The sequence below is a fragment of the Onychomys torridus genome, chromosome 11 (genome assembly GCF_903995425.1).
Source record: "Onychomys torridus chromosome 11, mOncTor1.1, whole genome shotgun sequence".
Taxonomy (NCBI): domain Eukaryota; kingdom Metazoa; phylum Chordata; class Mammalia; order Rodentia; family Cricetidae; genus Onychomys; species Onychomys torridus.
The window spans coordinates 2,734,222-2,749,882 of record NC_050453.1 but is presented as its reverse complement, the minus strand read 5'-3'; the positions used below and the strand labels follow the sequence as shown (position 1 = coordinate 2,749,882).

The window sequence follows — 15,661 nt, the reverse complement described above, 5'->3', positions numbered from 1 at the left end:
AACTCACTTTGTAAACCAGGCTGGCCTCAAACTCACAGAGATCCTCCTGCCTCTGCCTCCTGAGTGCTGGGATTAAAGGTGTGCGCCATCACACCCGGCTTCAGGCTGTTTCCTATTCCGGGGCCCCCAACCTCTCATACCTAGGGCTCAGTGATGAGAGTGGTTCCTGGGGGTGGGAGGCATGTGCCTCTCAGGGACCTTCACTGCGAGACTCACAGAGCAGGGGTGATGGTGCCTGTGTTTTCCTGAAGGGAGTGCTGTCTTGGTCTCCAAGCTTGCCACGGACAGGCTCTTTCAGATAGAGAGCATGTTCTATTATTTATTAACCCCGAGGAGGCCTGCCCATGCTAGCCTTCCAGCTGGTTAATTGGATTTCATGACAACTTTGTTAAAAGGAGCATTCTGAGGAGCCTGTGTCCTGCCCCAGGGGTCCTGTGCAGGTTTTTCTAAGCTCCTTGAAAGTGAAGCCACTGTTGTGTACCTCGGGCTTTAATCATGCCAGCCAGAGTAGCTCCAGCCCCAGTGGGCGCTACAGTGGGAAGACACTGCAGGTAATACTCAGGGAAGGAAACATGGCTCTTTTGTGCCTGTGATGGAGAAAAATGACCACTGTCCTTGGTGCACGGGGCATGCATGTGCTGATTATTTTTGTGACACTTCTGCTCCAGGTACAACCCTGGAGAGGGTCAGAGTATACATAGGTCAGAATCCAAATACCACCGGCTTGCCTTTTCCCCTATTGAGCATCCCCTACTAAACATTTTCTGGTGACAGCAGCTGCCATAGAAGCCAACGCCTCTAATTTAACAATTGCTTTGAGAATAGGCAGCTAAACACTTAGCCTGGACAGCTTTGCCACTGCTAAGGTTTCAGCCAGAGAATTCTGGAGGGTGGGGTGGGGTGAGAGAAAGGACCTCCCTGACTCATGCCTGGGGCCCCAAGCAACACCTAAGGAGAAACACAAGGTTTGGCTTGCAAAGTCCACCAAGCTGGATTTCCAAGGATAGGCAAGAAGTTTGGGGGTTGTAGGGGATTTTCTAGGGAGCACTTAGAAGTGGGGGCATCTTGCTAGAATGAGTCCTTTACAAGGAGGTCCTCAATGGAAGGAGGATGGAAAATCCTAAACAAGGAGGCAAGGGGGCCTGGAGAGGATTGTTTTTCTGGAGAACCTGAGTTTGGTTCCCTGCACCCACATCAGGTAGTTCACAACAGCCTGTAACTCCAGCTCCAAGGAATTGGCTCTTCTGGCCTATATAGGCACCCACAAACACAAGGCTCACATATACACATTTTATTTTTAAGCTTAAAAATGAAAGCAAGGAACCAAATCCCTGCCCTGTGGCTTCTTTGCAGAGTTCTGACATGAGATGTGGACAGAGTGTGCCACTATAAACAAATAAACTGGACCCCTGAAGAGTCTGCCCAGCATTTGGAAAGAGCATTGGAGAAAAGGGATGGAAGGCAGGCCTTGAGGATCTCTAGAGATGAGACTGGATGGAGCCAGTTCAGATGCTCTTCCCTGTGGACTCACACTTCCTAAACTGTCAGGAAACCACTTAGGATAATGAGTGTCTGCACTGTGGAGAGGTGTGTCTGCATGGCGGCCCCACACTCCAGCAACAACAGGATATGCTGTACAGAGATCCTCCTGAGATGAGCCTCCTCTACTGATGAAGAAGATGAGGCCTGGCTTCAGTCTTTAAAGTCATGTGAAGGCAGGGCTGGAGTGAGGTCTCTGGATCCCCAAAGTTATAGTTATATAATGCTTTTCTAAAATGACAGCCTCTTAAAGCAAAAACAGACAAACACTAGCATTAGGCCTATTAGAGACTGTAGAAAGCTCTGTAGGACATGTAGACCATGAGAGGAAGTGGTGTTTGTTTGTTTGTTTGTGATAAGAAGGCTGGGAGAGGTTATCCCAGGCTAAGTGAAAAGCAAGGGGAAGGCCAAGGCTGAGGTCAGCAGTGGAGGGCGTGCAGGTTCCCACAGCCAGCAGAAGGTTTGGATGGGAAAAAACCTGGGCTAAGGTTTGGAGGACACAAAGCCAGGTCCAAGAGGTTCCAAGCACCTGGGAAGCTCGTGAGACAGGGCAGTCACCCTACAATGGCTGGGAGGCAACACCAGATGGAGGTTGTGCCACTGGGCAAGGGTGAGACCTGGCAGTCTCTAGCAGCTGGTGCAATGGTAGGGGTGGAAGAAAGTGTCTTCTTTCTCAACAGGAAGATAACTCAGGAGGGAACTAACAGAGCAGGGGGGAAGGGGAAGGGGAGGGTAGGTAGGTTGGGGTCTCTGAGATGCCTCAAGGAAGATATGGGCAGAGGATCCCTCCTCTACTGTCCTCGGCTACACCGACATTTGGGATTCAGTTTACCGACTGGGTACCCCTGCCCCTCAGGCCTGCCTTGGGGTTAGGGACCTTTGCCAGCGTCTCCACGCACCCTCAGCACGGTAGCGGGAGGCATTTCCCATTTCTCTACCCTCTTGTTCCTCTAATTTTATGATTGTATGAAAATAAGGTTCCCAAATTGCCTTTAATTAGCTTTAATAAGACAGCCTTTTTGCTAATTAAAACGATTATTAAGAAACCATTTATTGAGAATAAACACAGTGGTTAGGACCCGCGAGAATTCTGAACTCAACAACAGCAGTAGCCAACACCAAGTCCTTGCAAAGCGACCAGGTCACCTTCCTGGATGCTAACCTCGGACGGGGTTCGCCTCAAGTTGAGAGCTAGGGGTTCCACCTTCTCCCCTTTTCCGGACTATCTGACACCCTAAGCTGGGAGTTTATAAGGCAAAACAGTCCTGGGGACGTTAGCACCCAGCATTCTCTGGGCTCTGCCCGCAAGGGTAGCCACTTGAACTGCAGTGAACCCTGCTGAGTTCCTGACTCCCTGAGCTTACATCCCTACGGTGAGGCCGGACGTGGTCCTGGGTGGTGACCTCGGGGGCCCAGGCCCCTCTTGAAGCTGCGCGTTCTAAGGCATCTGGAGCTCATTCTCAGAACCCGGGCCTGAGGGTGACACAGAGCTTTGGGGTGGCAGAGCCGGGCAGCTGTTCTCAGTCACTCTCCCCCTTCTGGGGAGCCACTCAGTCAGCCTGTGGCAGTGGGGTTCACAGACGCCTGGCTCTGGAGCCAGGAGGAAGCGCGAGCCTGGGGAGGGCCGGAGGCGCCGAGGTGCACACCCGTCCCCGCATCCCGGGTTCCCGCGGCGGCGCTTCCTACCCACCTTCCTGGGGCAGCGCAGCTCGCCCCTTCGTCTTTCCCCGCGGGGAGATGGAGTTTGGAGAGGACCAGGACCCGGGGTTACCAAGGTCGAACGAAAGTGGCAGCACAGCTTCCGCTCCTGGGCAGTATCGGCTTCTTGAGTGGCGGGTCCTGCTGAGCCTGACTCCTACCTGCAGTCCCCACAGGAGACCTCCATGGGACCCAGAGGCCTGGCAGTAGCCTAAAAACAGTGCTTTGGTGTTTGTCAGTCTGTCCGTCTGTCTGTCGGTTGAGCTTTCCCATCCTGACAGCTTTCTTCCTACCAACTGTAGCAAGGCTCTAAGCAATAAGCGAGGTGAATCGGGCTAGTCAGAAGCTTGTGAAGCGCTAGTCAGGAATGAGTCTTCGACCCCCACCCAGCCAGCGGAGGCGAAGGCCAAGCTCTAAGGTTTCAAACCCGACAGCTCGAGCCCCTGCTCTGATGCTGACCTCTCGTTTTTGGGTTAGGGTCTGGGCCAGGGCGCGCCCCGTGGTGTCCAGCTCTGCAAAGCCAGAACGGCTGTGGATGCTTCAGTCACACTGGAGACCTGGGCCAGGCCAAATAGTCTGGAGTACAGAGGAAAGCCGGGCCTGGAGCTGGGGAAAGCTCTCTAGATGGTTCCTAGGTGCGGACCCCGCTGAGAACAGGCGGTGAAAGTCAAAAGACTACGTTTGGAAAGGAAGGCACAACAAGGCCCACTTGGGCGCCAGGATGCCGAGTGGGTCAGTGCCCAGTGTCTGCAGATGAGGTTGAGGCACAGGCATCCACATCCCAGGCCTGGGATGCGGTTACAGCCAGGCGCGCACCGGCATGCATGTACATGCACACGCGTCAGGGACACACGCCTGCACCCACTGTCTGCGCCCCGTGTGGCTGGCTGCCCCGGTACCCGACAGCAGGCGACCGCACGCTCCTCCAGCCCGGGGCGCTTCGCAGAGCCCCCGCCCGGCCGCGCGGTGCTTGCTCTGGCTCTTTGTTATGTTAATTCCCTTCCCAGCTGGTGCCAGCTGCCTGCACAATGGGCGCCCTGAGCCCCGCCAGCCTTCGCCAGTCCTCACCAGCCCGTGAGTGGGGGCGGGGCGGACCCTGCGCCCTGTGTAGATGGGGCGGGCGCGTCCTGATGAGTGAGCCCTGCGGAGCGAGCAGCACCTCCCCCCAACTCCAGCGAGACCGTGCCTCCCGGGCCTGCGGGGCGAGCTCTGATTCTTTCCAGCCGCCCGGGCTGCCTGCCCTCTAGGTGCCAGGGCTAGATGGAAAGTAAAAGGCTTCTGGGCGGCTCCGGAGCCATGAGGATGAAAGAGGACAGCCGCCTCCAGACCACACAACTAATCCCGCCATAAACCTCGAGCAAATACCGGGAGAGGAGGAGCAGGCCCGCTACAGATGTGGAGTGCAGCCTCCGGGGATCCCCAAATTAAAACCCGGGCAGGAGACGCACTTGGACCACCACCAAATGACACTAATTGGGTTATGGGACCATAATCTTAGCTGGTAAGGAAGAATCCAGTTACAGTCACAGCTGCAAGGACTGTCTTCATAAAGCAGCAGAGGGAACGTGGGCTATTTTATTACGCATAAACATGAGGAAGAGGCTCAGGGTCCCCCGCCTGCCTGGTGCAGGGAGGCGAAGAAGCTCTTGTGCCAGGAGCAGCAGCGCTGTGCCTGGCTGGCTCCGGGTGTGCCGGGCTAATGGGCTGGGGGAGGGTGAGGTAACGTATTGAGCTGGGGCGAGCGCATCCGCCTGCAGGAATGTAGTGCTACGATAGGAGAATAGTCATGGGCATGGGCAATGTACAGAGAGAGAGCGAGAGAGAGGAAGGGAGGAAGGGAGGAAGGGAGGGAGGGAGGGAGGGAGAAGGAATACTAGAATAATGAGTTAAGCTTAGATCTATAACAATTGGAGTTGTAAATGAATTAATTCTTATAACTCTCACGCCAAGGGTCATCTCACTGTGCATCTACTTATTCCGTCACTGAACACCCAGATGGACAAATGACCAGTGGTTCCTTTAGGATTCTTTCTGCAGTTAACTTTCAGAGAGCGACCCATGCCACCCCCATTTTGTGTAGCCACCTTGACTAAAACCAGTGAAGCTGGCTGCAGGTTCTTACTAGCTGGAGTTCTAGCCATTGGAAAATGGATTTTTTTTTTCATTAGTTGTTGGTTTTCCAAACAATGAGAAGACAGAGATTGGAGATGGCCATCCTGGTTTCCATGGGCAGGCTGAGTGTCTTCTACCTGCCACCCTCCACTGCTGTTAGCAGAGCCTTACCCAAGACTCAGCCACCTGTGGCCCCTAGCTGCACGTGGCCTTTAGGGTTGACTAGGGATGGAGACTCCAGTGATGTTGTGTAGCCACCCGTTCAGGGTGGGACATTTAGTCACAGGGCTGCCTGAGCCACCTATGCTCAGTAAAGCACTCCCAATAAATCCATTGATTCATGCAGCTGGACATTCCCCAGAGGCATTGTTTCCTTGACTTGTTTTGATGAAGAAACAGTTCTGCAGGACTCTTCCAGGAAGACCTGCAACTGACTGAGTAGTGTTCTGGCTCCTCAAAGTCTCTCAGCGGACACAAATTGCAGGTTATTTGTCATGCCATTCCTGAGGCTAGTGGTGCAGGGAGAGGTCTGGCTTTTTGCTGAGCAGTCCCAGGGCTATCAAGGTGTATCATTGAACTCTGGTGGCATTTCTCACCTTCCAATCACAGGACTCCCCTTGTTGCTCTCAGGTCCTACCAATCAAGTGGTATACCCACCTTAGGGAAAACTATATAGCTGAGAAACAGGTGAAAATGTGGTTTTGTGAATAGCATACTATTCTGAAACCATCAGCTGAATTTAAAGGTGACGTAAAAAAGGAGAGTCTGAAGTAGGGGCCAACCTACTTGATCTGATATTGAAATTTCCCTCTTACAAGCAGAAAACACAGGGTTGGGGGTGTAGCTCAGTTGGTAGAGTGCTTGCCTAGCATGCATGAAGACCTGGGTTTGATTCTCAGCATGGCATCAACCATAAACCAGATGTGGTGGTGAATGCCTGTGATCTCAGAGACAGGAGGATCATCTGCAGACACATAGTGAGTTTCAGTCTGGGTTATACAAGACTGTCTCAAATAGGAAAAAAGAAAACTCACCAACAAAACAAAACAAAACAGACAGACAAACAAGATAGTGCAGAATAGATCCTAGTTGCTTCCTAACAGGACAGGGCCCCAGAGGGTTTTGTTTTTTCCCTTCTTCTCCATGGAGCCCAATCTGTAGACCAGGCTGGCCTCTTGTGCCACCATTGACTGTTTAGAATGCTGCTTTGGTTTCTCCTGTGAGGTCGGGCACACAGAGCGACTGAGCTTAACTCATCTGAAATGTTTAATTTAGTACCATGTTTTGGTGGGATTTTTTTTTTTTTCCTGAATAAAGACTATGTCTAAAGGAACCAACCATTCGATGTGGTAACAGAATTAACTTGAACTTTGGCAAACTATGTGACAAGTTAGGAATTAAGAGATTGTATCTTTTCCCTTGTAAGGGACCCGTTTTGGCTGCAGTGTTGGAATGTGGGTCTGCATGCAGGCGGTCAGGCCCCAAACCCTGCCTTACACCTCTAGCTTCTGCTCTATTCCAGCCTTACATGAAAGCCACTGCCTCTCCTCTGTGCCTGAACTGAGTGGGAAGGTGTCTTGGGGTGACACCTCCGTCTCAGCACTGAGAGAATTGGGGACATCTGCAGACTTGGAGAATGGCGTTAGCAGCTTCCCCAGCTCTGGAAAAGGAAGGCACAGGAAGAAAACCTAGTCCTCTGCTGTTTTTCCCTGTCTTCTGAGATGTCTTCACATTTCCTTCTGGGCACACAGGAAGCCTGTTTCTCAACTTCTTGTAGAGATGTTCGAATGCTGCCCCAGGTACACTTTAGAACAAACTGATTACCCCTGTAGCTAGGAGACCAGAGTCACACAGAGAACAGCTCACACACTTCACTTTGGTCACCTTGGAGGGCACCTGAACATGTTCCCACAACCATCAAAGCAGGGTTCAAGTGACAACTACCACATGTCTGAAGCCAGGACTCGGCTGCTCCCCTGGAATGGCCTGGATGGAGCCTAGTCTAGCCTGGGCAAGCACAAGCCAAAGTGTGCTTGTGTGGTCCTTCCCACAAAGCAGACACCTGCCTGTGCTCTTCGCAACCGACATCTGTAACAATTCTTTTCCAGGTGTGTTCTCCCTGGCCCCCAAAGATAAAAGCATCTAATCAGATTTTTGTCACTTTAAATCATTGGAATAGTTAAAAAAAAAAAAAAAAAAAAAGACTGAGAAGTAGGAAAATTACATGAGAAAAGATTCATTCATCTTCATATTTTTTTTTTTATCAGTTTCATTGTGGTCAAACGCAGGTGTTTCAAGCTGGAATAAGTAGTTTGCATTTTCAAAATTAACAAATTGGATCAACACTAAGGGGTGGGGAAAACCATAGCCCAGCAGAGAGCTGTTTCCAGGAGCTGCAGCCGCTCTTGGGAGGTTTGGACCAGCAGCAGACTCAGCTAGTCCCTCCTTCGTTTAGTCATTGTTCTGCGGCCCGTCACAGATACCGAAGGGAAATGCAGAGACAGGAAATTACAGGCTATTTTAGACGGCATGTTTTATTAAACTCACTTGCTGATGCACTTCATGGCAGGATGTGAAACTCAAGTGCTCATAACTTCATCTTTGCAAGTACTCTTCCTAAGTGAGTTCTCCCACTGATAAACAAGCAATTTCTAAACAGTCCCACCCCGGGTCACAGAGCACATCACTTCAAACAGGAGATTTTAGTAATGTGAGGAGAACACACCTTGTTCACACAATGCAACTGTAACTCCAGGAAAGCAACAGTTGGCGCCTGGTGGTAAATCACAAGATCCCAAAGGCAATGGTTGTAAACCACAGAATCGGATCGCAGCAGTGGGGCTGTGGAGAGGGGGAAAGGCTCACCATAGGAGCATGAGGGTCTGGTTAGGGATACCTGGCTTCCGTATCAAAAGCCAGGTGTGATGGTGTGTACCTGCAATGCCAGTGCTGGGAGAGGGTGCAGACGGGAGACCCTAGGGCTGGCCGGGCCAGCCAATCTAGCTGGAGTGGAAAGCTCCAGGTTCAGAGAGACACCGTCTCAAAAATTAGAGGATCTTAGTTAGGATAATGGTCCAGTCAGTAATGTGCTTGCTGCACACACATACGGATCTGACACCCATGTAACAGCTAGGCATGGCAACACATGCTGGTAACTCCAGCACTGGGGAGGCAGAGACAGGAGGGACCCTGGAGCTCACTGGCTAGCCAGTCTAACCAAATCAGTGAGTTTCAAGTTCAGTGACAGATCCTGTCTCAAAAAACAAAATAGAGAGTGATCAGGATGAGACCTTAGGTGGCCCTGTAAATTCCCTGTGTATATGTGACCTGCACACACGTGTACACACACACACACACACACACACACACACACACACAGTACATGCACAGCAACCTTAAAAGGGATTACCTAAAGTCATCTATTATAGCTTCTTCTCCACCTAACACTGATTTCATTGTTCTCTTTGCTGGATTGTTCCGTGAGACAGGGACTCCATCATTATACCGACCCTTGGATCAGCAAAGCTGTGGTAACCTTAACTACAAGTTCATTTAAGAATCTGTCATAGACATGGGTTTGAACAGCTCATTTCCCTGTCTGCTCTCAGTTGCATGAGGGATATGGACACCTAACCGCAGTGGAAGAAGCCTGCCACCCTTGTCTGCTGTTCAACCCTGACACTGGCATCTTCTAGTGCCTGTGTCTCCTTCAAGCTTTCTGATTCTCAGAAAGGAAGCAATTGGTGCAGCCAATTGGTGCTACATGTTTCTGACTGGAGAGAGAGTGGCCATGCTCTGCTGCAGTCTGCTTCCTGTATGGCTCCTGGTACCCCGCACTGCTGCATCTGAAAAAGGACATCCTCATTTGCATGCTGGAATCCTTGTGTGACAAAGTAGTGAGTAGAACCTTCTAAGTCTCTATTGGCTTGAAAGGTCACATCAAAGATGTTTTGCTAATAATGACAGGTTATTAAATGGTTCGTTCTACTGGTTTTAAGTTTTTCCACATCCTCCATGTTCCCGGTGCCTGCAGCCTAGACTGTTTCAAGGTGTAGTGCAGGTAACAGGGTTTTAAGAGTGGGACAGTTGCTGGGAGTGGTGCACTCCTTTAAAGCCAGCACATGGGAGGCAGAGGCAGGAGGACCTCTGTGAGTTTGAGGCCAGCCTGTCTGCATAGAATTCCTTAAAAAAAAAAAAAAAAAAAAGTTGGGGCAGACAGTGCCTTTGTGGGATCATCTTCTGCAACTACCCACTGTCAGAAAGGAAGGGACAGGAAGGACCGGGCTACAATCACTAAGCATGAGCAGTGGAGGAGTGGCGCTGGGGAGCAGGGTTGTTTTTGTTTCTAGACTGGGTCTCAAGTATCCCAGGCTGGCTTCACGCTGGCCAAGCAGTTGCACTGGCCACCCTCTGGTCTCTGCCTCCCCAGCTGGGATTACAGGTGTGTGGGCCACGCTGTTGTGCAATGATGGGATGGAACCCAGAGCTGTCTACATACTGGGTGAGTTCTCTTCTGACCCAACAGCCTAGGGCCACTTTGGTTATTTGGTTGGTTGTTTTTGTTTGTTTGTTTTTTGTTTTTTTGTTTTAATGAATCTTTTTTGTGCTCTCATGCCTGTGTTCACGTGTGTACACATGCACATGTGGGTGGATGGTGGTGTGTGCACATGCATGTCTGCATGTGGAGACCAGAGGTCAACCTTGTGTTGTACTTCAGGAGCTGTCCCCTTGTTTTTTGGGACAGGGTTTCTCAGTGGCTTGAAGCTCACTGATTAGATGAGGGAGACTCATCAAAAAAAAAAATTCCAGGGATCTTCCTGTCTCTACCTCCTCAGTTCTTGGTTTAAAAGGAGGCGCACACCTTTAATACCAGCACTCGGGAGGCAGAGCCAGGTGGATTTCTATGAGTTCAAGGCCAGCCTGGTCTACAGAGCAAGATCCAGGACAGGCTCCAAAGCTACAGAGAAACCCTGTCTGGGGGGGAGGGGTGCACACCACATCCAGCTTATTTATGTGGGAGACAGTGTAAACTCCACAAAGAACCCAGTTAAGGGGTTCACTTACTATGGGGAGTGCCTTGGCCACCTGGGAGATCTGCTGCTTGGTTAGTGCTGCTTGGGTAGATTCCACAGCGCTGACTACCAGGAACCACACAGGAAACGCTCATACACTCAAACTGACCACAGAACATTTCTGTAATCTGGATGCCTGTATAGGGTCTTCTGGTTTTGTTTGTTTGATTTAGAAAAGGAGTTTCTCCTACTATTCTGGAAATGTCCTAAAACAAAACCCAGAAAACTAATAGTAACCGATTCTGATGCTGTGAAGGAGAGATTCTGCTGAGCAGAGCCTGCTCAGGTGAGTACTGACAGACACAGCCAACTCAAAGGGTGTTGTGAGCAGCATCTGAGATCCCAACACTTGGGAGGCAGAGGCAGGAGGTGAGGGGCTTGGGTCAGCCTGCGCTACATAGGAAGAGCCTGTCTTAAAACCCCACATAACACAGGATGGACACACTCAGATCATCACACTGTCTGGAAATGCTGGGGTTAAAAAAGCAAAAGGGTAAATCCATTCTTTCATATTTAAATCTCTGCACAGCACTACACTTTTAATACAGTTGATATGTTTGACAAATTAATTTGCCTTCAACGAGGCCTCCTCCTTTATCAAATAAAATGTTAGCTTCTAAGAAACATGGATGCAGGATTGAAGGGGAAACCACTCTCAATCCCTTGGCTGCTAAAACCACTTACAGACTCGTCTTCGTAATCTGACATGCCACAAAGCTAGGGACTGGGCTCATTCTTAATGAGCTTTTCTATTTAAACACCCGTGTGGTCACCATGCGCTGTTTCTAGACATTTTGAGGGGGTTTTTGTTTTGTTTTAAATAGAGAGAAACATGGAAAAGAGAAGTATCCATTAAAATGAAATTTGTAAAAGCTTAATGATTTTTGATCATTTTAATAAATATATATCAAGAAAACCGCACTTTATTACAACACAGTCATGTACTAGCATCTATCACCTAAAATTTCAACACCAAAATGTTCATCAAATATTGAAAATAAAAGACAAAACATTACTAGACTATTCAGCCATAACACAGGAACATGTTTTAAAAATTGGTCCTTGCGGACAATTTCCCAAATGATCTACTCATACACTGTATGAATGAGACCTATTTAATATTAATAGCAATAATTAAAAAAGCTTCATCTTGGAGAAAGTGGGAGAACTTACCTATTTCCTCCATTTGGCATTTGGTTCCTGTGAATAACCGTTTTAAAAGGCCCAAGTCCTTGGCCTTGGAAATGGGAATACATTTTATGAGGAGGAACTGGCTGGGACTGGGCCAGAGTGCTACTGAGGACACGCAACAATGTGCAAATTCAAGGTACTGTTTGAATAGTGTGTTGGCCAAATACACAGTAACAATGACGAGCGAGTCCCATTTCTCCAAAATAACGTTCCGCAACCTACAATCTTTACATTCTTTAAGATAAAACATATTGATCACCACGTCATCTATTAACATTGTGCTTCTCAATCAACATCGAAAGTCACATACAGAAACCACATGCTCTTAAGAGTCTAAACGCATGAAATGATGCAAAACATGTCAAAGTATAACGTATGTAACGCATGCCACGGGCTGTGAACGTCACTGGACAAGAAAACAAAACAACCCAAAGCTCAGAAAGCCCAGACCCAACAACAGTGCGTTGCCATGGAAAAGCCCAGGCAGCTTTCACTGTTCCCAATGGCCTTCCCTACTGTCTCCTCCATCTCTACCCAAAATGTCAGATCCACAGCCACTGGGCGTCAAAAACAAAGGAGGAAGAGGATGGTGAATCAAAAGTTGAACACAATAGTTCAAAGTTAAGTTTCCAAACCGCATGGATCCACCCTGTGTGTTTTTTCCTATGTGTTAAATCCCTGCTGTAGCTCTGATTTATCCTTAATTTTCACACTAGCAAAAATTAAGATAAAGTAAGGCACCCAAGATCGCCCTGTACACCACACCTCCCTATCAGCCCATCATCAAACTGGCCCTGTACACCCACCTTCCTTGTCCTCCCATTAAGACCACCCTTTGCACCACCTCTCTACTCACCCCATCAAGATGGCCCTGTACACCTCACATCTCTACTCACCCCATCAAAGATGGCCCTGTACACCTCCCTACTCACCCCATCAAAGACAGTCCTGTACACCTCCCTACTCACCCCATCAAAGACAGCCCTGTACACCTCCCTACTCACCCCATCAAAGACAGCCCTGTACACCACCTCTCTAGTCATCCATTACCCATCATGTGAAAGCTAGGAACTCGCAGGGTATGGTAGGTGTTTCATTTCGTCTCATCCTGTCCAATACAAACATGCCACAACTCATGAAACCATTTCATCTGTTTCCCTGTCTTCAGTCTTCTACTCAGAAAGAATACTGTATCATATTGAAGAAGCAGACAGCTCTGCTGGTTATAATGATTTGTTTACCAAGTAACTACCTAATTAACTGGCAAACAAGTTGAACTTGTCTTGGCTATCGGTGGGCTCTTTGGAGGGGCGGTGGGAATATAACAGGGGCATGTTGTCCTCAACCTAATCTACTGGTTTTGTTTTTTGTTTTTTGTTTTTTTAAAGAAAACTAAGCTATACTTTCAAACATGAAGTTGGCGTTCCTTGGCAAAATCACATTAGTAAGTGGCTTGTGGATGCCTACTGTACAGATGTTTTGTGCAATCTGCTCTCCAGGCAGTGAAACAACACAGTGTGTTCACTGCGTAATTTTATCAGTTGTACAAAACTACAAAATCCATTCAAAATAAAACTTGGTCATGCTGTGCATGCGTGCGCCCACATGCCAGTGGGAGGAGGGTCGGTCACATCTTACTTCCTTTGCTGCAGCACAGTTTGTGGCTTGGGGAAAGCTCCTTTTTCCTCAAAGACTTTTTCCAGGACTCACTCACGTGGTTTTTGTCGTTATATGCGGTCTCAAAATAATCATAAAATTGGCCTTTGCACTCAAAATCAAGGTCGTTCCCAAGAGGTTCTCGGCTGAGGGCATCACTGTCTCTGTGGCTGTCATGACTTACTTTCCCATCATTGAATTTGGCCTTTTCCTGGACACCAAGGGACCTGATGTTAGTGACAAAGATCTCATTGGCAGGTATCTGGCCATCACTCTTGTAAATAGGTGCACTGCCTATATCAAAGTCCACATGGTGCGAGCAACTAGCCAATGGCAGAGGGGAAGAGGAGGAGGAAGAGGAGGGTGGGGAGGAGGTGGGTGGGGAAGAAGAGGAGGAGGATGGGGAGGTAGGTGGGGAGGAGGAGGGGGATGTGGCTGTGGCAGCAGCTGAAGCGCTCCCAACACCAGTATTGACAGAAAGGGGAAGATCCAGGCAGTGACCCCCACACTCCTGATAAAAACAGCAAGTGTGGAACTTTTCCCACTCCTCTTTGGCCACCCGGGGCCGTTTCCGGTAAGGACAGTCTTGAGCCAGGAACCACTCTTGGGCAGAGGTGCCACCAAGGGAGCAGGCAGGGAGGCACCAGCTGTTTTGCATGAGGATCTCCCCATGGATCCTCTTCATCAGGTTGTTGATAAGGACAGATCTCCGAAGGTACACTTCCGGGTCATCAATGAACCTGAGCTTCTCCAAAGACATGTACAGGATGTGTGCTCGCTCCTCAAAAATGGAGATGGTCTAAAAACCAGAGACAGGAGGAAGCTTAGGAAACGAAGTTGGTGAAAGTATCATCGCCCAGTGAGAGGCTGGCTGCACTGCTGTGGAAGTCCCATCCCCACCTGTCTCCTGACTCTCTGGTGTGTCAGAGAAGATCCAGTCACTAGGTGGACCTCAGCAGGACCCAGCCAGAAGGCTCAGTCCAGTGAAGGAGATGCTGAGACAGTCAACCAGAGCTGTCAGAAGTCAGTCTGGCAGCTGCTGTGGGGTAAGGGGCAGGTGACCCGAAGCAGCACAGGGAGGATTCAGGTTAGCCTGGCTGTTGGTGACAAAGACTGTTCTGGTCGAAATGTATCAAGCTGTATTTCACATGTCTGTGTGCAGAGGCACACTCATGCATTTCACAGCATTATGTTTTAAAGTTATTATCTATTTTTTATAAGACATATTATTTTTTTTGAGACAAGGCCTCTCTATTATATATCCTTGGCTGTCCTGAACTATGTAGACCAAGCTAGTCTTGAACTCACAGAAATCTGCCTGCCTGCCTCTGCCACCTGAGTGCTGGGATTAAGGCCTGTGCCATCCCTATTGGCTGAAGGATTAATTTTAAGTGTTCTGAATGTTTGCTAGCATGTCTGTCTGGGTACCATGTGAGTACCTGGTCCCCCACCCCAGAGAGGCCAGAAAAGGGCACTGGATGCCCTGGACTTGGAGTCATACACAGTTGTGAGCTGTCAAATGGATGCTAGGGACAGAACTCAGGTCATCTGCCAGTGCTCTTAACTGCTGAGCCATTTCTCAGCCCCAGTACATGTTTTTTAAAGATTTGAGATGCAGGTTCTAATGGGCACATGTCAAAGTCTGGAATGGGCTAGGAACACTTCTGGGGTTTCACACCTGCAACATGCCCTGTTTCACAGAGGACAACTGCAGTTAATGAGGCTAGGTTAGGTATGACCTGTTGGCTTGTGGAGCTGACAGAAAGATAGATGCAGACAGAAACTAGGGATGGGGATGTAGTCCTGAGTTGTGTGAGGCTGTCAGTGTGTGAAGGATGGTCCTTTAGAAACTGTTATTATTGTTAACTTAAAACATGGCCATGCTATGTAGCCTAGGCTGCCTCAAAACTCACAATGTAGCCCAGGTAGGCTCTGAACTTTCTGAACTTGCTCTGCCTTTCAAGAGCTGGGATTACCAGATGTGCCACGCATCTGGCACATCCCAGTAGCAACTGGAAAGTGGATACAGACACAGCACAGAAACTAAACATATCATCATGGGTACCTCCTTACAAACAGGCAAAAGCAACTTCTAAAGGCTGAGGAGGGCTGGAGCTAGGGACCTGGCAGAAGTCGAACTGAAGAGCTCAGCATCTGGCCACCAGGCTCTACCTACTCCTCATTGATAAGGTCAGTGGAGTTCTGGAGGGAAGGTATCACAAAGGAAAAGAACCAATACTTAGATGCCCAGTTCTCATGCATTTCCCCATTGTGTTATTTCCTTACTTTGTATGGAAAAGAAAAATAGCTATCTGTGGTCCTTCCTTAGGAATTAATTCTGAATTTTAGCAAACTTGACATGTGTCAGAATATATCACAAACAGCATGCCTGT

General features: G+C 49.0%; 1 protein-coding gene across 4 annotated transcripts in view; it reads right to left on the bottom strand.

Moving 5' to 3' along the window:
• Nucleotides 1–11,313: 11,313 nt before the first annotated feature.
• Sertad4 (SERTA domain containing 4) overlaps nucleotides 11,314–15,661 on the bottom strand; it is a 46,672-nt gene continuing 42,324 nt past the window's right edge. For 3 of the 4 annotated variants that reach the window (XM_036202935.1, XM_036202936.1, XM_036202933.1), the window contains one exon: nucleotides 11,314–14,067. In XM_036202935.1, coding sequence (XP_036058828.1) covers nucleotides 13,240–14,067 — 828 coding nt within the window. In that variant the 3' untranslated portion in view covers nucleotides 11,314–13,239. The remainder of the gene's footprint in view (nucleotides 14,068–15,661) is intronic. The other variant, XR_004946222.1, reaches the window with a different exon arrangement.